We start from the raw sequence: 21,987 nt of genomic DNA on the forward strand, positions 1-21,987 counted from the left end.
AAAAAGACGAAAAAGTAATCAACACTACCAACTTCAATAAAAATAGGAAGAGGCAATATTTTACTCACATTAAATTACTTTCAAGAGAGTGGTGGGGATAAGAAGGAATTACAAATGCATGCTATTCTTAAGTCTTAATGTGGCGTTTGGCAGCATTGCTGAACCAAGCACTCAGAAATTCTGAATCTCACCACGAAATCTTGACATGACACTGGAAATCACCGAAGTTCAGCTAATTAATACAAGTTCCTTTTTTTTTTCCTGTGGTCAAATCATTACCACTCCACATTTCCTAGGCTTCAGGAAAACAAGTGCTGCGAGAGCCGGTGGCCACGGCCGCGCATGGAGGGGGCGATCGCCACGGTAACCTCAGCAGCGTCCACCGGCGCCAACTTCGGCGTCAAAGTGTTCGTGGTGTGAGAAGAAAACGCAGGGAGGTGGCTGAACGAGCCCCCATGCTGCCGAGGCCCGGCAGCTGCCCGCCCCACCGAGCGGGCCCCGCGGGGAGCGGGCCCTCGGCTGCAAGCAGGCCCCGACCCCAGGGCGCGGGGACGGACACCGCTGGCCAGCGCCTCGGCGGGGGCTGCGCCGTGGCTGCCGGAGCCCAACCGACCCTCTGCGGAGACCCGAGGTCAGGAGGAAGGGGGAGGGTATGGGTTCGGTGTTGGATACGAAGGGGTCAGACAGCGGCCGTCACCGCCCGGGGGCGGAACCTCCCAGGTGTGAGGGCCAGGGAGGGGCGGGGTGGAAGAGGGCAGGGCACGGCACAGAGCCCCCCGCAGTACGGCCCCGCCCGGTCCTCCTTAGGGCGGAGGGGAGCGGTCGGGCAGCCCCCGCCTCCTCCGCCAGCACGGGGGAGGACAGCAGCTAGAGGGAGCTCCTCCGGACTGCATCTGCCCGTGCGCCCCGGTTCCTTTCATAGGCTCTACCGCCCCCTCCCTCCCTCCTTCCCCCGTGATGGCGGAGGACAGCGAGTCTGCGGCCAGCCAGCAGAGCCTGGAGCTGGATGACCAGGATACCTGCGGCATAGACGGCGACAATGAAGAGGAGGCCGAGCACGCCAAGGGGTAGGGGCGCACTGAAGGCCGAGCGGGCGGGCGATATTGGCTCGGGAAGGCAGCCCTAGTCTCTGCTGCCACCGCCGCAGCAGCAGCAGAGCTGGAGGTGCCGTCACGGCCGCTGTGCGGGGCGGGCCGGATCGGGCTCCCCTCTCCGAGCGGCGGGGCGGGCAGCAGCCGAGTGGCGGTCGTGCGCGGGGCTCCTGTCAGCCGGCGGGCGGCCTGCACACCGCGGCCCGGCCCGGCTCGGCCCTGCGCTCTTCGGCGGCGCCTGCGCGTGTGCTGCCCGCGGTTGAAGGGGCCCCACCGGCGGTTCCCCGTGCCCTCCTCCCGGGCCACCTTCCCCCGCAGCTGGCAGCGTGCGGCCGCGGGAGGACCTGGCCGCCCCGCTGTGCCGCCCTTGCTCCTTCTGTGTCGCCCCTGCCGAAGGGAGAGGCGGGGGTCGGGCCCCCGGCCTGAGATGAGGGTGATGGCGGGGCTTGCGCTTCCCCGCGGAACACCTATCTGAAAAGGGCGGGTAAATACTGCTTTCCCTTCAGTCTTTTTCAAAATCTGGGATCCTTTCTTGGTTTTTTTGTTTGTTTTTTTGTTGGTGGGTTGTTGGTTTTTTTGCCGTTATGAAGCCCCCTGTAATGGGTCACGGCGCTCTGGGGAAATGCCCCCGCTTACTTGTTTGAGTTGATTCCCGCTGATCAGCTCCTTCGGGTCAGCCCTCACGGCGGGCACCCCCCCCAGACTGTCCTCACGGGCTTCCCTCCCCTGCATGGGGACTTGTCCAGGCATCATCGGTGTCCGTCTTTCGTACAGACACTTCTCACGTCACCTATTGTCCAAAAGGAAATATTACCTCTAAATCCACAGGCTGTGGAGAGTAGAGCATGTGTTTTCCTGAGGCGTGAGCCGGAGCAAACGCTGTTGTGGTTGTAGTTCCTTCTCTGCTCGTCTTGTGTCTTCAGTCTTCACGCCGGGGATCAGGCGCTGTCTGCAGTTTCCTGGGGAGGTGACAGGAGGGGCAGCTGCCCGGAACGCAGCCCCTCGCACCCCACCGGGGTCGGGCTGCCTGCAGCCTGGATCCCTGAGGGCACAAGGTGCCGAGGTCTGGCTTGCTCTGCAGCGGAGGGCTTTTGAGGCAGGGAAGTGATGGGGAAGAACATCTTTCGAACATCTTTTAAAAATTGACCTCATTTAAATTTACTTTTTTTGTGTGTGTGTGTTGAGGGGTTAGAAAACCCTCTGTTTCTCTGTGACTGCAGAGAAAACGCTTTGTTGTCGCAACTAGGAGTGGCTGGAGTAACCGAAAATAGAAATAGGTTAATCTATACACTGCTACATAAATGTCTTCCTCATGAATTTCTGATTCATCTGGTTGAGAATGTTTCTGGAGGTGATTGATGTTTGAGGATATACGGTGTTTGTTGTCTCCTGCCTCTAGGATTTACTTGGCAACAAGCAGCTCTGCATCTTAAATGTGGCAAGAGAAATCCAAGAGCCTTAGGAGGACTTACTTGTCTAAAAGGCAGGAAAAGGGAAAACTTGGATGCTTGCTGCTCTGTCAGCGACTTCATGGCATACATTGTTGAGGGAAAAATAATTATAGTAATAGAAATCTAGGATATTAAAAGGGGACAAATAGCATTTTGTTACATTTATTCGCATAAATATTCGTGGTCACCAAATATGGAGAAGTAATACCACAGAATGATTATTTATTGTTTTTCATTGGAGCCAACTTGATGTGCCAGACCATACTGTTTGATAGCCAGGTGTTGCTTGTCTAGAATTCATGTGTGTCTTATTCCTACTCCAGTTTCCTTTTCTGTGTGCGTGACTGAGCTGTAGCTGCCCTCTGCAGTGTAGCAGGGCTTGCGGCTACGCGCTCAGAAGCTGCTGTGACAGCGAGTGCAGGAGCGGTGTGTAAGAAGCAGCTGGGAAACAAAGAATTGCACTTTCGTGTCTTCTGAATTGCAGCTTCCTGCTCTGCTCCAGCTTGGTTCTTGCTGAGGGACAATTGCTGTGGCTGTGGGCTGTATGCCATTCTACCAAAAACTTGTTTTTGTTTAATTTCCCAGATGTATTTTAATGAGTACTTCAAAGAAGCTGTCTTATTGTTGAATAAGAGAGTACTTCCAAGTCATATGAAGTTTAATTCATATTAAATTTTTATTATTTAATTATTTTATTAAATTTATTAATTAAGTTAACGGTGGATAATTTCAGTAGAAGAACCTTCTAATTATTACTGTCAGTTTTCTATCATGTTTCTTATCCATGAAGTCTAATACTGACTTTTGAATTACTTCATTTTCCTCTGATCTTTGAGAATTTGTTTGTTAGTGGTTTTTTGCAGGCTGAAATATTCAAACAAATTCTATCAAGTGAAGAGAACATTCTCTCAACAACCACAAAGATCTAATCTTGATCTGGGAGATTAAACTGTTGTGCTAGGAGCCTAATTATTCCCTGGTTTCTCCTATCGTAGTGTCTTGGGTTTTGACGTAGATTTAAAGTTTGCTTTGAGCTTTTAGATTTGTTTTTATATATCTAAGCAACTTATGAGCAGTCTAACTACTCAAGTATGTAGTCATACATATGAGTGTGTCAACTCACTTGATAAATTCTAAATGGTCTCCATTGCTGTCATTCAGTGTTTAATTTAATAATATTTTAGCACTCACTTTTTTAGAAGGAGGTAGGGTATGTGTTGCATGTCAGTCTTGAGTAGAATTGTTTTGTAAATGAAGTTAGTTTCAAGATGTTCCTTAATATTTGGAAATAGGTCCTTGTAATACTGACCACAAAAAAACCTCCCATGATTTGTAAATATAGTATGACTTTGATTATTTTTTAATATCCTATTTTTAAATATGTTTAAGCACTGAATGATTGTGGTAGAAAATACCATTTTATAGCTCTCAACTGTGCATGTCTTTGTCCTCTGTTTCTGCTCCTGTTTTTTAGATGCAGGATTATGTATGTAGTGTGACTCATTTCTGTTCTCCTGTTCTGTGTCTGCAGCTTGCTCCTGATAGATGTATTTTGCTGTACTTGTTCTGTTTCATAATAAAGTGTTGTTTACAAAATAGCTTTGTTATGTGTATGTAGAAAGAAATTTATGTATTGTACCTGAAGACACCCTGATGAGCCTGGTTTTGTGAGGTCTCTCAGTTGATTTTAAATAGCTCCTTATGCTCCGTGGCAGAAAGGCTCTGGGCACAGAATGTTTAGTAAACAGATGAGGAAAAAGTATGACCTTTAAACAACTCCCCCCAGCCCTCACAGGTTACTTATTTTGAATGTTTTAGTGGTATACCCCTGTGATTATTGTTAAATGGCAGCTTTATAATCAGCACTACTTTTACATTTTAAAAAGATATATACTTTTAAGGTACTAGAGGCAGTGCTCAGTTTTGGCAAGCAAAATTTACATCTTGGAGTACAGCCTTACAGACTTGAAGGGGAGGCAGAGGAAACATGCAGAATTTTGAGCAATATCCATTGAGTGAGGTTTTAAGACATTGCTTCTAGATTTTCATGCTCAAAAAACTAGCAGTGCCAAGTACTGAAATGTATGAAAACGAAATCTTTGTCCAGAGAGGTTGTGAGTAATGGTAGTTTAGTAAGAGGAATTTGAAGAACATAAACCCTTCTGGTCAGCACCTTCTTATTCCCTTCAAGTGGTGGTAGTCTAATGCAGGAGTGGGAAAGCCCTTTGTATCTAAGCCTCCATTTTTTTTAATGAACCAAAGACAGCCCTAGTATACAAATATTACTTTGGAATTTTTTTGAGTCTCACCCATATACATGAGATCTGATTTTTGTGATTGACAAGATCTATAGAACATCTTCAGAAATGTAGTTGAGCAGCCTTGCTTACTCACAGGGAGTAAAAATATTGTGAAGGCAAATACCCCACACAGGCTTAGGACTTTGCAGCTTAAAAATAAATATCTGAAGTACATGTTTGGTTTTAAAGCTGACATATTGCTAATTTAAAATTGCCATTCCATGTAATTTAAAACAGATGTTGATATTACAAAGAATAAACCTGTTTCTGCTACAGCAGAAGTTGGAGTCCAAAAAGGCAATTAAAATAACACTGACGAATATTCAGTGGGTAAGATAATCTCGAATTTAAACCAAGGGAGGCAAAACAGTTTGACCACTTGAGGAAGGTAACTGTCATACTCCTGATTTTTTCGTCTCAGCTTTTCATGCTTTTCCTCAGAGCTCCACAAAGTTTCTCTGCCTTTGCTGCACTGTTCCCTAAAGGCAGTAAGTATCCCCATTTTTCAGTTGAAAAAAAAAGATAACCCCAAAACCAACATATGCAAGGAGAACGAAAAGTCTTTTTTCACATTTATGCAAAACACCAGATGTGTGTACATAAGTAGAAAGGTATGTGGGTGGGATCATGGGCTTGCATTTGGAACTTGCAGACAAAATCATAAAACTGTGGGCCTAGACTGTCTCAGTCATATTCCCAGCCTGTTTCTGTGGCAAGGTTAAAGTTGCCTTGGGGCAGAATGGGGTCTTTTGACTCTTCTTTTGCCTCTGCTGATTTTTAATTTTCATGTCACTTTTCTGCTGCTCTTACTTCTTCCTTACTCACAGACTGAAAAACCTATCACTATGAATGCTGTTAAAATTATTTTTTACCACATCTCAGCTTAGGTACATAGTCCTTAGCCTCAGAATGTAGGCTCACCCTCCTGTGAGAAAGTGCTTCTGCTGTAAGCATGTCTCAATTGGACTGACAAGGTCAAAAATTTTCCTGGAGTCTAACACTGAGTATTTTTCTTAGTATTTCCAGCTGTGGTCTGTGTGGTGAGCTGGACTCTGGGTCATATGTGTTGATCTGTTGCTTGAAAAGGTTATGTTTCCTGACCTGACATCTAGACATAACATCAACCTGAGTTGCATGTCCTTTTTCTACTTCCCATGTGGGACCTGCTCGCAGAGTTGTCACTTCCACGGTGGCAGGGTAGCTCAGCAGAGGAGATTTCATGCTTTAAAGGTCAACTTTCAAAGAAGCGGAAAACAGCCCCCCCTCCCAAAACTTCTAAAAGTGAGATACATTTCATGGTGTCATCATATAGTTGTATATGACCAAAGGAGAATTCTGATCTTAGTCAGCAAACAACATTTAATTAAAAGAAAAGCTTTTAATAGGAGTATTTTGCTTTTAATCTTGTTACGCTGCATGTCCTTTGTGCTCTCATGTCCAGCGTAATTACTACAAGTTGAGCAACAAATTTCCTTCCTTCCTAGCCAATTCTGACTCCCAGTTTTAGTTAGCCTTTTGGTTCTTTTCAAGGCATAGTATAAGAAGGGAAAACAAATCCTGAGCTGTTTTACTTTTGCCCTAATTTGCTTGGTATCTCTGGTTGTAACTTGTGTTGGACAAACCTGTTTACTCAGTGGAAGTTTCTGCATGCTGCCTGCTGCCAAACCTCTGGGTTACAGGCATGCCTAAATAGTTGAAGAACAAGTGGATCTCTCTTTAAATCCTCTTTTTACATTCTGTGGACTGTAACAGTGAAAAAATAGATTAACTCAAGCAGGAGACTGTTCATAAATTCTGTCACTTGACCCTGGATGATCTGTCAGAGAAAGATTCTTGTATTCATTTTGCAAGGGACAGTGTGAAAGCTCTAATCCTGAAAGTCATAAGCCAAAGAGGAGGATTTTGGAAGATTTTTTTTTTTTTTTAAATGGGTAGTTTTAATCATCGTGTTTATTTTACAGCAATTTAATCACCATTGATATTTGACATCAATTTCATCTTGTATTTTCTCTCTCCCTGCTGAAAAATATGCATTTCTATATGAAAAGACCTTGAACTGGTCAAAGAACAAACTATGATTACCCTGGTAAAAGTACAGTTTAACCAGGGATAACAGTAGGGACTTAGCAAAGCTGCTTTTTCTCCATAGCTGCCAAACTTATTTTTGTACAGCCATTTATTATTTCACTAGACTTAAATAAAACATTGACCCTCAGGTAATCCCACTGAGCAGAATTCCCCCTGTGGTACCATTAGGGCTGTCTTCTGCTGAAAGTCAGGAAAACAAGTGAGCTGCTCCAGTGCAACTCGGAGCTCGCTGCCTGCTGAAGGTGTCTGTTCAAGAACTGTTTGCTGAAATTCTTGGTAGGCTTGAGGTGAACACAAAAGCCCTTCGAAGTCAGCTCAAGGACAGAGTGGCATCATTTGTTTCCTATATATAAGACGATAGATAGAAAAAGGTAGAAGTTTGTGGTCAATGAAAGTAGAAGAGTGTGTCATTAAATGAATCTTAGCAAAGGTGAAATTGTTTTCCCCAGTATTTTAGTCTCATTTTTGCCAGAGGCAGTGAAGTCCTAGGGTGTGTACACCTTTTTTTTCCAGTCTTGTGTCTATAACCTCTCACCAGGTCTCTGGGTCAGTTCAGTTCTGTACCAAATATAAGCCTGATATATGTACCTTCTAATAGATTCACATTATTTGAAACTTAGATCACAGAAATTGCTGACAGATTTGAATAGATGATTGGGCAATATCTTCATTCTGCAACAGAAAAGTTTCTGCCTGCCTCACTTGCATAACTCCATCTTTCATGTCTGCAAAATTCAAGTAAATACTGCAAGTTCTCTTTTCCCTCTTGTGTGAATGTTTGGTCTGCTGCAGTGTTGTCCGTTGAGTAACTCCTTGGTCTGATCCCAGAGGATGCTGCATTTATAACTCCCCTCTTTCTGGGGGCAAAACTTAATCCAGTGTAACCATGAATTTTAGGACTTCTTGTTGTTAATCTTCCACTCACAAAAATGAGTCTGTTTTGTTGCATGTTTGATTAATGCAGGCTTTTGGCCTCCAAGATGGTTATTTGGATGTTTTCTTATCCAGTTCAGTTCTACAAGGTATAGATGCTAAGACTGAGCATCATAATATTGAAAGTGGGCATGTTACAGTGAATAACATGGTCTTTGCAAATGTGTTGATCTTAGTAACTTAGTTCTTCTGGGGTCTCTTGTGGTTTGCCAGTGTCATATCTGATTTTTTTCTCTTCTAGAATTTAAATAAACAACTGTTTGTTGCATTGACTTTTCCCTTTTCCAGTTAAAAACATCTAAGCCCCCAAATCCAAATAATCTGTCTGCAACTCTTATGTACATATAGTTTTACTGGAAGATTAACCTGTTGAAGAGGATCCAGTGTTAACTGACTCACTGCCTTTTTATTTGCCTTCTGTCTGAGAGCTGCTAACACCTCTCACATTTTGCAAATTCTTATCTAGTCTTGATATTATATCTCAATCATGTGTCAAATTAGAATCTTCTAAAAGAAGAAAGGAGTTGCCTTATCAATAGTCAAAATATGTCGGAATCTACAAGTGCAAAACTTTGTTGGTTTGTTTGGTTTTATTTGTTTTTTTAAAATTCAGGTTGACTCTGTACTTACTCTTTTGAAGCACAGATATTTGGTTAGTGTTGTTGTTTTTTACCCAAATGTCAGTGAGACTTTGATTCTACTTAAGCTAGAAAAAGGATTCCCTGAAGACAGAATGTTTTTGTTTGGATTCTTCTCAACTTTGTTTTTGTCTGATGGTTGAGTGTGAAGGAGAATGATTCTACTAGTGGCCTAATGATCTAAGAATCATTTGGATTGGAAAAGACCTTTAAGATCATTGACTCCAACTGTAAATAGTTACTTAATTCCCAAGGTTACTTTCATTAGTCCTTGCACATTCCTGAGTTTCTCTAAACTCTTGTTGAAATTGGTCATTTTAACTTTGTGCCAGGTAATATCCTGGAGAAGAGCACTGGCTGTTACATAGTGACACTAGTGGTACAAAACCCCTGGTTGTGCTGGGGTCTGACTGTAAAGCAGATTAGGATCACTTGCTGGAAGTTTTTCATCAGTGCTCTCACTTTGCCCCTTCTTTCCCTTTCCTTTTTTGTTCACATTCAAACTTCTGTTAGACTTTTCATATTGAAATGCTTGTTTTTCCATATTTAGTTTTCTTGAATTTTAAGCTTAGTGATGCTGCTTTTTTCATTGCACATTCTCTGAATCTCTGGCAGAAGTCCTGGAGGGGATTTGGGAGCAAAGAAGAAGAAAAAGAAGCAGAAGAGAAAAAAGGAGAAGCCAAATTCTGGAGGCACCAAATCAGATTCTGCGTCTGACTCCCAGGAGATTAAAATTCAACAGCCTTCAAAAGTGAGAGCCTGGTTCTGTTTTAATTTGTGCTTGCTTTCTAACTTAATTTCAATTTGTGTGTTGTTTTTTGGTAAAGGCAAGTTGGTTGTTGTGCCCTAACATGTCAGAGTTAAGCAAATGGTTACTGTCCTGAATAGAGAGAGAAGCAAGGTAAGACCTGGTTTTTCCAGAGTGCATGAAGTTAGCTGGAGAGTTGTTGTCACCACCACGCTGGTGTACTGTGAGAAAAGCAGAGGAGGAGGTGTTTTGTCTTTCTTTTCCAGCAGTTAAAACTAAGGCCAGTGACAGCTTCACTGCTGGGAATCTTAATCTGCAGTGGTAATGCTTTTAAATAGACTCTGCTTTTGATGCATTGCCTTCAGTTTGGTCACCATCTAACTTGGCTTAGTACAGTTTCAGTAACTTGTGCAGCATACTGCTATCTCATGGCCAGCATCAACAGTAGGAGGGAAAATATGTGCTAACCAGAGTCTCATATGGGCAAACAAGCAGTGTGTCATCTTGCAGAAATGCTGTAATCTCTAACACGAAGAAGCAGACTGAAGAAAATTTTTACCATCTGAAAGCCTTCTGGTGTAAATAAGAAAGCAGAATTATGTGAGGAGATGTACAGCTTTTGCAGGCTTTTTTAGTAAAATAGCATTTTCTATGTGCTCTTGACTACCATGTTCTGAATGAACAGTGAATAATATGACATTGGTGGCTTTTCAACATACAGATTCTATCCCAAGAGAAATCTGAACCTGAGAACTGAAATTTATAACATGATGATTTGAAGGTTATGGACCACTGAGCATGTTGAAGTAGTTATATTTGCTTTATCAGAGTGATGTGAAGAAAGATACACTGTTTTAGCAGTGATAAATGGCAGCTGTGGTATATGGGAGCTATTCGTCCTGTAAGATTTGTCAAGTAATTTGGGGCTGCCAACTAATTTTAGGGAAAAAGTTGTGTTCTGGTTCAGTAGCATACTCGTAGATTTTGTGTTGTCCCTTCTATGTGTCACCCTCATTGCTTTGAATGGACACATTTGGGCACACAAGGGAGAATTTAAAATATATAGAGGTATCTTAAGTACCTTCTGAACTCACCACATATTTTGGTACTGTGTTTCTGTGAAGCAGGTGGCATCCATTGGTTATTACTTGCAAAACTGTCTTGTATTAGCCAGTAACCTCATGTTCTTTTGCAATTGAAGTGAGTTCAAGTTTAATGTTAACATGAAGGTATAGTTCATTGCTGTGGTATTGTGGGATTTCCTTGGTTTCCTGCTGACCAAACTTACTGTCCATATGTTCCCTCTAATTGCATTAAAAGGAAGCTGCTTCAAATTTTCTGCTTTGTGCAAGATTGTAGTCTCCAGACTACACCTTGTGGTCTTGTGCATAATTTCTGCAGTGCACATTTTGTAAACGTGGAAGCCTATCCTTGTTCTGAGTCGTGTACTTAGAGGGGCACTGTGATTATTTTAATGTCTGGAGAATCTTCGTTTGTTAGCAGTGCTACAAAATTTTCTTTTGTTGGCATAGAAGTTATTACTTAAGTATTTCTGTCAAGCTCTAGGCAGCTAAACCATTTTGGTATTATGTGGCTTCCACTTTCCTCTAGCTGCAAATGCATCACTGCTGGCTTATTTTTGGTTTTGTTTTTTTTTTTTTACCTTCTCTGATATGTTCTAGGTGTACACACTCATAAGTAGATAAATTTCTCTATCTTAGACAACTTTCCTATTTTAGATTTTTTGAAAACATTGTAGACTGCTCATCTGGGTCAGTGTGGTGAAATATATTTTTTTTCTTTGCTACTCAAGGGATATTTAGAATTTGTATTCCTTGTGCCATGTGATTTGGCATTTGTTTACTCTTGGCTGAAAAGAAGTTTACAAAGTATTTCAGAGGAAAGTGACATTGTACCTACACCTTATCTTTTAAGAGAATATATACAGGATCATCAAGTGATAGTGGGGCTTCTGAAGCCATTGAAAGTGATTTTGAAAAAAAGATTTTGAGGTCAGGTGAGTTTGTAAATAGGTGTTCCAGTCTGGATATGAGAAAAACAGAACAGTGAATCTTCTTGGCTTCTCCTTCTCTTGTTTGTGGTACTGGATATTTTGAACACTGTCATGAGTGTAACCACAGCAATAAACACTTGTTAGAATTGTGTGTTTACAGTGATCTTTAGGATGATTCACTGCCCATCTCACAAGTCTTTGGCCTCTCCCCATTACAAGTCCCAATTATGTAGACTGTCCAAAGTGACACAAATGTAGCTTGCCAGATCTGCAATGTTATCAGTCATTAATGTAGTCACCAGTAGCCTACACAACATAGTCACAGAATAACTTAGATTAAAAAAGACCTCCTGCTTAGAGCAGATCCGGCTTAGGTTCCTCAGGCCCCGATCAGGTTGTTTATTCTCCAAGGATGGAAACTCCACAACCTCTGTTCCAATGTTTGACTCTAGTTGTGTTTCAAAAAACCCTAATTCCTTGTATCTAAGTGGTTGACTTGCTGATTTGCAACATTTGTCCATTGGTCCTATCAATGTGCTCCTCTGAAGACTTGACTCAATTTTCTTTACATCCTCTTAGTAGACAGCAATAAAATTCCTTCTTCTCCCTTCACCTTCTCTTCTTAAGACTGAACAAACCAAGGTCTCTCATCAGCCCCCAAGTCATTTTGGTGACCCTTCACTGACCTTGCTTCACTATCTCAATGTTTTCCTTACAACCGGGAACCCAGAAACAGTGAGGTGTGATGTCAGGGGTGTCAGATAAAGGAGAAGACTGGCTGGCCAGTCTTACAGGTACAACCCAGTATGCAGCTGTCTTCCTTTGCTGGTTAGCAAACTGTTGGCTTATGTTCAGCTCTCTCATCCCACCAGGATGTCCATGTTCTTTTCTGCAAAACTGCTTTCTAGCCAGTCCATGCTGGCCTCTGCCATTGCTAAGACATTATTATTATTATTATTATTATTATTATTATTATTATTATTATTATTATTATTATTATTATTATTATTATTATTTCTTGTTCTTGCCTTTGTCAAAGCCCATGTCTGTTTCCAGCCTGTCAATGTAGCAGCTTTGAAGTCCAGCATATCAGCCACTCTCATCAACTAGATATCAGCTGTGAACTTGCAGAGAATGCACTCTTTGCACAATCAGATCCTGATAATATCAAGCTCTTAGTTCCAGGAGATCAAAGGAGGGGGTCAAAATACTCCACCTTGCCTTCTTGAAGATGGGTGTGGCATTATCCCTTTTTCTAGTCATAAGAAACCTCCATCAAGGCTGTAACTTTTCATCTTTATAATAGATGATGGTTGTAGTAACACCAGATAGCTCCCTCAGATTCATCCAGTTTTTTCTTAGAATTAGCCGGGTTGGAAGGGACCTCAGAGATCATCTAGTTCTTATCTACTTGTGCATGATTAGTTTGCTAAGTGGTCCCTAACTTTGTCTACAGCTGTGGTTAATGGAAGTCTCACAGTCTGTGCTACAAAGCTCAGGGACATCAAAAGTCTGAGGTCAGATCTTGTCACCAAAACTGGCAAAAAAAGCATTGCCTACCTTTCCCCTTTACACAACAGTGCTGGGGGAGATATTTCCCATAAACTGAAATTAAACAAAATCTCTCTTGTTTATAATTCCTGTGAAGTTCTGTAGAGGTTTTTCTTGCTCTCCATTAAAGGAAAAGAAAAAGGACTGAAAGTACATTTCTTATCCAGGCTGATGTATGAATGTGTTTTGAAAGGAAAGAAAATACCTTCTGATGTCACCAGTCATGTTGTACTTAGTACCAAAATGTGAACTTTTTACTTCATGTATGCAAATAAGACCTTTTTAGAACATAGTGTCTTTTTTTAGATTTTCTGTTTTCATCTTCTTAATATAGAAAAAACATCAGATTTAAAATAAGCTTACAAAATAAATTACAGTATGTCAATATTTATGTATGATTTCATAATGTACTGATAAGATTTCAGAATTTATGTAGTGCCATTAGAAGTATTTGTATCAGGCCAGTGTGTAATAGGCAAATTGATTTTTAGTTGAGAAAAGAAATGACAAAAATAATCCAGATCTAGAAATAGGTCAGGGTTTTTTTGCTGCAATAGTGTTGCTTTAAAGCATGTAAACATATTAATTCACAACTACTGAGGTGGCAGGTGTTTAAAGCATGCTCATAGGTAATATTTCACAATACTTAAATTAATGAAATAAATGCTGCAATCTTTGGACAGTACAAGTTTTTACTCTAAATAGAAAATGACAGCCTGCCTGAGCTACAGGCCCAGGGTTTTACTGCTTCTGTGACTGAGAACACTGAGACAGATGCCCATCCAAATGAAGCTTTATATTATTATTACATATTATTTATGGTGGCTTTCCAACACATTAATCCTAGAAAGAAGGTGAAATATGGACACAAAGAGCCAACAATAAAAAAAATTAGTAAAAAAAAAATGCAGGAAAAAAAATAGTAAAAAAATACATCTGGCTTGAAATCTGTGCAGAATTGCTTAAAATTTTCCAATGCATTTGAAGACTATCCCTTAAAATGTATTTATTACACTGCAGTCTGCAAAAACCCCTGAGCATTGCTGTTAGTAATCCTCAAAAAAGGACTTATCATTTGGGAGGTAACAAAATGAAATTAATAAATAGATTAAAAGAAGGGAGAGGGAAAAATCCCTTTAGGTTTGGGAGTCTGTTACCATTACTGCTCTGTATTTTTCTGTGCAGGTTAAGTATGCATTCCAGTTACACTTGCTCATAGTGATCAAAAGCGAGGGTTTAAGAGCTCAGTTTAGAAATGCTGAGCCTTAATTTTTATGCTTTTCAAATAACTTCTTATAAAGATTTTTCAGCTATCCACTTAAAAGTTGGTTTATTTTACATTTGTTTGCTTCTATCAGTTAGAATTATCTTTAGTTGTGAGTCTTGGCACAGTTGGTGTTAGTGGCAAGGTGGTTGACTCCTACATATGATACAATGCAGAAAGGTACTTACTGTAATAACTGCAAACTGATAGAAAGCAGGTACAATGTAACTAAGGTTGAAAAGTAGATATTTGTAGCAACAGATCAATACCTGAACCATAGTGAATTTTAGTATTATTTTCTATTGTTGGTATGAAATACAACTTCAAGCATCTCTGTGTACCAATGGTATTGTTAAGCTGATCTGCTTTTGCTGTTTTATGGTATTTTACCAGGGGGAGTGGGCAGGGAATATAGATAGCTTTTCATTGGTATCCTGCCTTAGTCCTTCAGTATTGGTATTAAGTCACTGAAGTTTTGTGGTTAAATGTACTACTCAAAACTGTTAGGCATTTTGTGAAGTCACTTGCTGCTCACCTCACTTTCCATCTTCCTGCCTCTGAGGTTTATACATAAACTAACAATGACGGGTAGAGTAGCAGTAAATAATCTGTGTACAACTTGTTAGAAGTGAATGTACTCAATAAGCCTCCTCTTCTGTTTGTCTCCGTGTACAGAATCCAGCTATTCCAATGCAGAAGCTTCAAGACATCCAGAGGGCGATGGAACTGCTCTCTGCATGCCAAGGCCCAGCAAAGAATATTGATGAGGCTACTAAACGTAAATACCAGTTTTGGGATACACAACCTGTACCAAAACTTAGTAAGTTTAACTGGACCTGGGCATAAGATCTGTCTTATTGACCTCTAAAAGAACATGTCAGCTGTGTAGCATGCTCTCTAAAACAGGTGTGAAGTTGGACTGTATCCAGTAGAGATCCATAATCTTATGTGTAAGTTACGTGGAATTCTTGATATTGGCTGGGAAAGTGTTTGCCCTCCTCAAATGATATGCAACATAATACAACGTTAATAAATGTCATTCTGGTGTTCTCTCTAAAACCAGGAAATGATATTGAAGTAGCATTCCTTGTATTTTAGATCTGAACTCCTGAAGAACAGAATATAGAAGTCTTTTACACTTCAGGGGAAACAAGGACTCATGTGGTGACGAGGAGAAAACAGATTATTTATTTAATCATCAGTGTTTTTTTTTTCCTATAGATAGATTTGCTGTCACAGAGATAATGATTCCTGTAGTAAGTTACACTGTTTTCAGGTGGCTTTAAGTGGGTAATAGTGCTTCTCTCAAGTGTGAACACTTAACTGCTGTGTTCACATGCTGCCTCCACAGTGTTCAGTACCATGAAGAGTACCATGCTCTCTGAGTCCATGCTCTGTTTTTGCTATCAAGGGAGGTGGAGAGGTGACCTGCCCCTGCTCTTTATTTTGTAAGACATTTTGGCAGACTACTTTTTATACTGACTTGCTCACTGATAACACAGTTGGTAAATCTTAGTCTTTGTTGAAGATAGTTGCTGACTCTTGCTTTTTCTGAATTGCTTTCTGAACCTTCCTACCCCTTCATTATCTTCAAATTAAGCATTTGGCCCTTCAGTGCCAATGAAACCTGGGGACCCTACAAGTAAAGCAGTCTTGGTGCAATAGCTGTCATTGTTCTTTTCTGCCAGTTTCACTCTGACTTTGGAGACTGATGTGGAATAAGCAGAAATAAGGGAGACACTAAAGCACAGGGGCACTCTGGTCTCTCGCCACAGGGCAGCTTTTTGTATTAATCCTTTTCTGTAGTTTAATCCATCGTGATCTCATCTGTCCTGGACTTCCTGGCATAGAGAAGTCCAGAGCAGAGTACCTGGGTGCAATATTTTCCACTGGATTGAACTGACTTGCCCTGGCACTACTCCATACAAACTATCCAGAGACCTCTGTAACTAATGGTAGTAATTGTCACAGTAATCCTGCCTAGGTAGAGGAACAGCTGAAATAACCTGATGTGTGAATCTGAAAACACTCTGGCCATAACAAAGCTTTTTCAGAGCTCATTCAGCTGTCTGCACAGCAGTTCCAGGAGTTAAGTCTGGGTTATTCAGTATAACAGCACTTTTATAGAGATGAGAGACTGTCACTTGTCAGCCTGAAAGGACTAATACATTGGCTCCAAAAATTATTTGTTATTCACTATAAATATGCTTTGTTGTATTTTACTGGCAGAGGTTTTTTCCAACAGTGTTTATGAATTGCTTTTTAATTCTGTTGGGTTTTTTTTTAATTTATTTTTCTTAAGCTTTTCCTTTATCTGCTGAGTGAACAATTTGGGAGATCTTCACTATTTGATGTGCTGGATATGCTTAGGTAGAAAAAAAATCTGTTGATTCCAGAAACAGACGTAGGGATCTTTGCATTAATATGCCTTAAAAATTCATCTGTTTTCTAGTTAAGATTGTTAGCACTAGGTCCTTTAGTTAGGCTAAGTCTGCAATGTAGTGGCTGCTGACACTTTCCAGAGTTTGTGTAAAGGTGGTGGTAATGATGATCTTCCCAAGTGGAATGCAGGCCATAACTATTTGTCAAGACTCTGCACCAGTTGGGAAAAGTCTGTACTACAAAGGAATGCTTGACTGCATAGAGCTTGATGATAAAGTTGACCTTGGTGCTGGGGAAGGCTGTGGAGCAGATCCTCTTGAGTGCCATCACACAGCACCTCCACCATCACATGACACCTACAGGACAACAAGGCAATCAGGCCCAGTCAGCATGGGTGTATGAAAGGCAAGTGCTGCTTGACTAACCTGATCTTCTTCTATGGCGAAGTGACTGACTTAGAGGAAAGGCTGTGGATGTTGTCTATCTAGACATTTCCCACAGAATTGTTCTGGAGCACCTGACTGCCTATGGTTTGGACAGGCATCTGCTTCACTGGGTAAAATCCTGGCAGGATGGCCAGGCCCAAAGAATTATGGTGAATGTAGTTAAATCCAGCTGGTGGCAATGAAACATCAGTTATGTTCCCCAGGGCTCAGTATTGAGGCCAGTTCTCTATCTTATCAGTGATCTGGAGGAGAGATCAAGCAAGAAAGCTTGCAGATGACATCAGGTTGGGTGGGAGTGTTCATCTCAAGAACAGTAAGGTTCTGCAAAGGCGTCTGGACCGGTGGGCCAAGGCTAACAAAATGAGGTTTAGTAAGGCCAAGTGCCAGGTCCTGCACTTGGGTCACAGCAGACCTATGCAATACTGCAGGCCTGGGGAAGAGAGGCTGGAAAGGACTTGGGGGTGCTGGTCAACAGCTGGCTGAATATGAGCCAGCACTGTACCATCTGTACCAAGATGGCCAAGATGGCCAATGGCATCCTGGCTGGTATCAGTTGTAATGGGCCAGCAGGACCAGGGAGGTGATTGTCTGCCTGCACTCAGCACTGGTGAAGCAGCATCTTGAATATTGTATTCAGTTTTAGGCCCCTCACTACAAGAAAGACATTGAGGTGTTGGAGCATGTCCAGAGAAGGACAACAAAGCTGGTAAAGGGTCTGGTACACAAGTCTTATGAGGAGTGTCTGGGGTTGTTTAGTTTGGAGATGAGGGTGAGGGGAGACCTTGATACCTACAACTACCTGAGGAGGTTGTAGTGAGGTGTTTGTTGATCACTTCTCCCAGGGTGCAAGTGATAGGGCTCAAGTTGTACCAGGGCAGGTTTGGATTGTGTATTAGGGAAACTTTCTTCACCTGGGTTGTCAGGCACTGGAACAGGCTGCCTAGGGGAGGTGGTTGAATCACCATACCTGCAGGTATTTAAAAGATATGTGGGTATGGTGCTCAAGGACATGGTTTAGCGGTGGACCTTGGAGTGTTAGGTTAACAGTTGGACTTGATGACCTTAAGTATCTTTTCCAGCCTAGGTGATTCTATGATTTGGCAGGTGCTGCTCCATGGAAGACAAACAGCTTCTTTTTATAGCTGTATGCGAAGGAACCAGAGTTGTAAAGTAAGGGAGAAGAAGAAAGCACACATTCATGTTGGATTTTAAGAACAAGTTTCACATTTCATTAGCATCCCTTAAATGCCTGGGCTTTGCCATGCCACTACTCCTGAGTCATCCTCAGCATCCTGTTGAGTTCAGGTCTGTTCAAGTCAGTGGTAAAGAGGATCCAAGCCATGGCTTTGTTGGCCGTGAGTACCTGTTTCTCACGATGAGAGCGAGGATCTTGTGGCTGGCTCAGTGTTGTGTGTGTGCTGATAAATTGATGTCCTCTGTTACAAAATACTGAGTAGCAATTGAGGTAGAGTAGTTCTGTGAATATTTATAGATTCTGATGAGATAATAATTGGTCTGCATGCAATCTATGAAAATGAGAAGTATTACAAGCTAAGAATACTAATTTTTTCAGCATTTTTTTAAAAGCTTCATATTCCCATCATGTAATTGTGAGAAAAAAAATCATGAGTTAAATGCAGTTTTAAGCACTACCAGGAGAGCTAGCAATGTAACTGTTCTGTTTTCTTTTTTTGTTTTCTTTTTTTTTTTAATTTCCTCCTCCCTCAAAAGATGAAGTTATAACTTCACATGGTGCAATTGAACCAGATAAGGACAATGTCCGTCTAGAGCCATATTCTTTGCCACAGGGTTTTATGTGGGACACATTGGATCTTAGCAATGCTGAAGTTGTAAGTTAAAAAATTTTATATGTATCTAAAATCATTGAAGTTTTTTCTGATTGATGTGTGTGGATAAATCTGTATATGTTTTTGTCTATTTTCAGCTGAAGGAGTTATACACACTGTTAAATGAGAATTATGTAGAAGATGATGATAATATGTTTAGGTTTGATTATTCACCTGAATTTCTTCTGTGGTGAGTAGCAAGTTCCACATTCTGCTATGGCTGGAGTGCAAAGAAGGGTGTTTTAATTACATCTTCTTAGGCAGTAATTTGTAATTATATCTGTCAATTCTAGGGCGCTACGTCCTCCAGGCTGGTTACCCCAGTGGCACTGTGGGGTTAGAGTGTCTTCAAACAAAAAGCTGGTAGGATTCATAAGTGCCATTCCTGCAAATATTCGTATTTATGACAGGTAAGATGCATCATTACTTTTGGATTTGTAAAAGAATAACACCATGAAACAAACCTTAAACTGGTGCGCTGGAGAGAACTTAAAAAGAGTCACTGATGATCAAGAGTCAGAAGTATCCTGTGTATGTAGTAGAAAATATTTTTTTTACCCTTTATTTTCTCAAAAAAACATTTTTTTGCTTCTTACAATGAAGTAATGGGTTACTTTTCTTATCAATGAATGATGCACATAGTGACATAAAATTTTCTGACTCTACTGGAAAGTATTTATAAAATGGTCAGGTTGCAATCCTTGGTCAGGTTCACAGGCAGTCATTAAGTATTATGACACCATGTAGCCTGTGTTTGGATGCCATTCTGTAAATAAAGGCAACTGATTAAATCTTGATAGAATTCTGAAAAAGAATATTGCAAACATCTGAGAGACAGCTTTTGTATTGCACAATTTGCCATTACACTGGCTATATCATAGATTAGAATGTTGCAGATATACCACATTACAGGCCATCCAGTTTATTTTTACCTCAGATTCTTTTGTCACAGCATGTAGAACTACAGTTAGAAAAATTTAAATACACAATGTGCAACTTTTAATTTTTCCACTCTTTAATGTCCTTTTAGTGTGAAGAAAATGGTAGAAATCAATTTTCTTTGTGTCCATAAGAAACTGAGATCTAAACGGGTAGCACCTGTACTGATTCGGGAAATAACCAGAAGAGTAAACCTGGAAGGAATTTTTCAGGCTGTTTACACTGCTGGCGTGGTACTTCCCAAACCTGTGGCCACTTGCAGGTAACCTAGGTGATGTTCATAATAACATCAGTTCCTATAGCAGCAACTTAAAAGAACATTTTATGTAATTTGATAAAGTTCAAAGAAATTAAGTGTTGTGGCCTCAACTAAGCTGAAGGGCCTGTGTGTTTGGTAGGGTAGGATTTTTCTTTGGTTAGCTAGGTTTGTTAGGTTAGTTTGGTTTTTTTTTTTCCTCCCAGTGCCTCGCATAAAACAGCTTCTTATACTAAAATGGAAATTATATGATTTGCTTTATGTGAAGTAAATTTAATCTTTCCAGGAGAAAGCAGGATCTGATCAGTATATAATAAATATAGAACACTCATGTGAAAGGAAGTATAATTTCGTTTGCTTGGGATGTTTTTTATTTCTATTGGGAAGAGTTCAGTTCCAGCTGTATTAGTTAAGCTCTCTGTCCTTCTGGAAGATAGGGTACTTTTTGATTTGAAATTGTGTTTGTACCTATCAACACTCAAGATCCTGTAAGTTTCTGTAAGGAAGGATGAAAAAAAACCAAAATGTCCAGGGATTTTCTGTTGCACAGTGATCTCCTAGGAAGAGGAGATCTCCTTCAACAAACTACTTTCTCATCTTCAGGATGAGAGGGCATGGCCTGAAGACTGTGGCAGGTTTATGTTGGATATCAGAAAGCACTTCCTCATGGTAAGGGTGGTCAGACACTGGACTGGACTGCTCAGGGAGGTGGAGTCACCATCCCTGGATGTGTTTAAGAAGAGACTGGATGTGGCACTTGGTGCCATGGCATAGCACATGTGGTGGTATTAGGTCATGGGCTGGGCTGGACTACATGCTCTCAGAGGTTCTTTCCAGCCTCAGTGAGTCTGTGACTTGGGACATTACCAGGTCCAGTCTGTACACGAAAATAAATATTATACTGTGTAACTATGGTGAGATTGTCAGGACTATGGCAAGTACTAAAATGTTTTAGCCCTGTTACTCATTCTGTAACAAAATGCATTTGCTTAGTTTCAAAATACAGTGATAATACACACCTCTTTAAAAGTTATTGCTTGGATATAGCTTCTCCTTATCTTGTATTGCTCATGTTTCTTAGACACATAGTACAGGCTTGCTTAGAAACAAATTTGGAGAGAAGAAGGAGCAATGCAAGACAGTAGGGAACAGGATGAAAGTAAAGCTGATGCTTAAACTACTGTTTTACTTCGTTATTAATTTTATTTCCAGGTATTGGCATCGATCGCTGAATCCCAGAAAATTGGTAGAAGTGAAATTTTCACATTTGAGTAGAAACATGACTCTACAAAGGACAATGAAGCTCTACAGACTTCCTGATGTAAGCAGTGTGGCTCCTAGAGAATCCCCACAGTTATTGTGAGGCCCAAAATAACCTTCCATCTGTCTCTGACAGCAAAGGCTTTTCTGTGGAAAGGCAGTGCATGCAGGACATGAAATCTCTGACTGATGAAAAAGACCTTAAGGGCTGTACTAAACAAAAGAGTCTATTGCTGGAAATGTAGATCTCTATATAGACAAAATATAAATTTTGTCCTAAAAGCCTTAAACAAAAAAAGGAAAAAACCCAGAAATATTGACTTCAGAAACATGTGGGATTGAGTTGAAAATGTGCAAGGCTATTTTTGGTAGGATTAAACTGATAAAAGATTACTGGAACAGAAAATTAAGAGTTAAAGTCTTAAAATTCTCAGAGAATTTCATAAGAAAGTTGGATGCATACAGTGGGATTGATGATTCCACTTCAATTCACAGGTTTTTTTCTGTTCTGCCAGAGAATGTTTTTCTGTAATGGGCAGGCTCAGCAAAAGCCACCTCAGTATGTGGTTGTGTACTAGCAAGAAAAAAGTGTTCTGGCATATTTTTGTTCAAATATCAGAAAAAATATTTGTCAGCTAATAGTTAGGCTGGCAAAAAGCCCTAGGATGCATTTCCATGGCAAGACAAGTCCCTGTAAGTAATTGGAGATGTACTATTAAACAGTTCTCATTGCCATAATTAATAACCTACAGAAGCTAGTTTAAACTTTATGAAAGCAA

At 40.8% G+C, this 21,987-nt stretch overlaps 1 protein-coding gene across 4 annotated transcripts in view; it reads left to right on the plus strand.

Annotated features, from left to right (window-relative positions):
- The first annotated feature begins 736 nt into the window (after positions 1–736).
- Positions 737–21,987, plus strand: part of NMT2 (N-myristoyltransferase 2) — a 33,957-nt gene continuing 12,706 nt past the window's right edge. Inside the window, exons 1-8 of one of the 4 annotated variants that reach the window (XM_008494122.2) lie at positions 737–1,067; positions 9,117–9,252; positions 14,754–14,898; positions 18,638–18,756; positions 18,852–18,943; positions 19,047–19,163; positions 19,784–19,954; positions 21,161–21,269. In XM_008494122.2, coding sequence (XP_008492344.2) covers positions 958–1,067; positions 9,117–9,252; positions 14,754–14,898; positions 18,638–18,756; positions 18,852–18,943; positions 19,047–19,163; positions 19,784–19,954; positions 21,161–21,269 — 999 coding nt within the window. In that variant the 5' untranslated portion in view covers positions 737–957. The remainder of the gene's footprint in view (positions 1,068–9,116; positions 9,253–14,753; positions 14,899–18,637; positions 18,757–18,851; positions 18,944–19,046; positions 19,164–19,783; positions 19,955–21,160; positions 21,270–21,987) is intronic. The other 3 variants (XM_030445621.1, XM_030445622.1, XM_030445623.1) reach the window with 3 other exon arrangements.

This window comes from Calypte anna, chromosome 2 (genome assembly GCF_003957555.1).
Source record: "Calypte anna isolate BGI_N300 chromosome 2, bCalAnn1_v1.p, whole genome shotgun sequence".
NCBI lineage: Eukaryota > Metazoa > Chordata > Aves > Apodiformes > Trochilidae > Calypte > Calypte anna.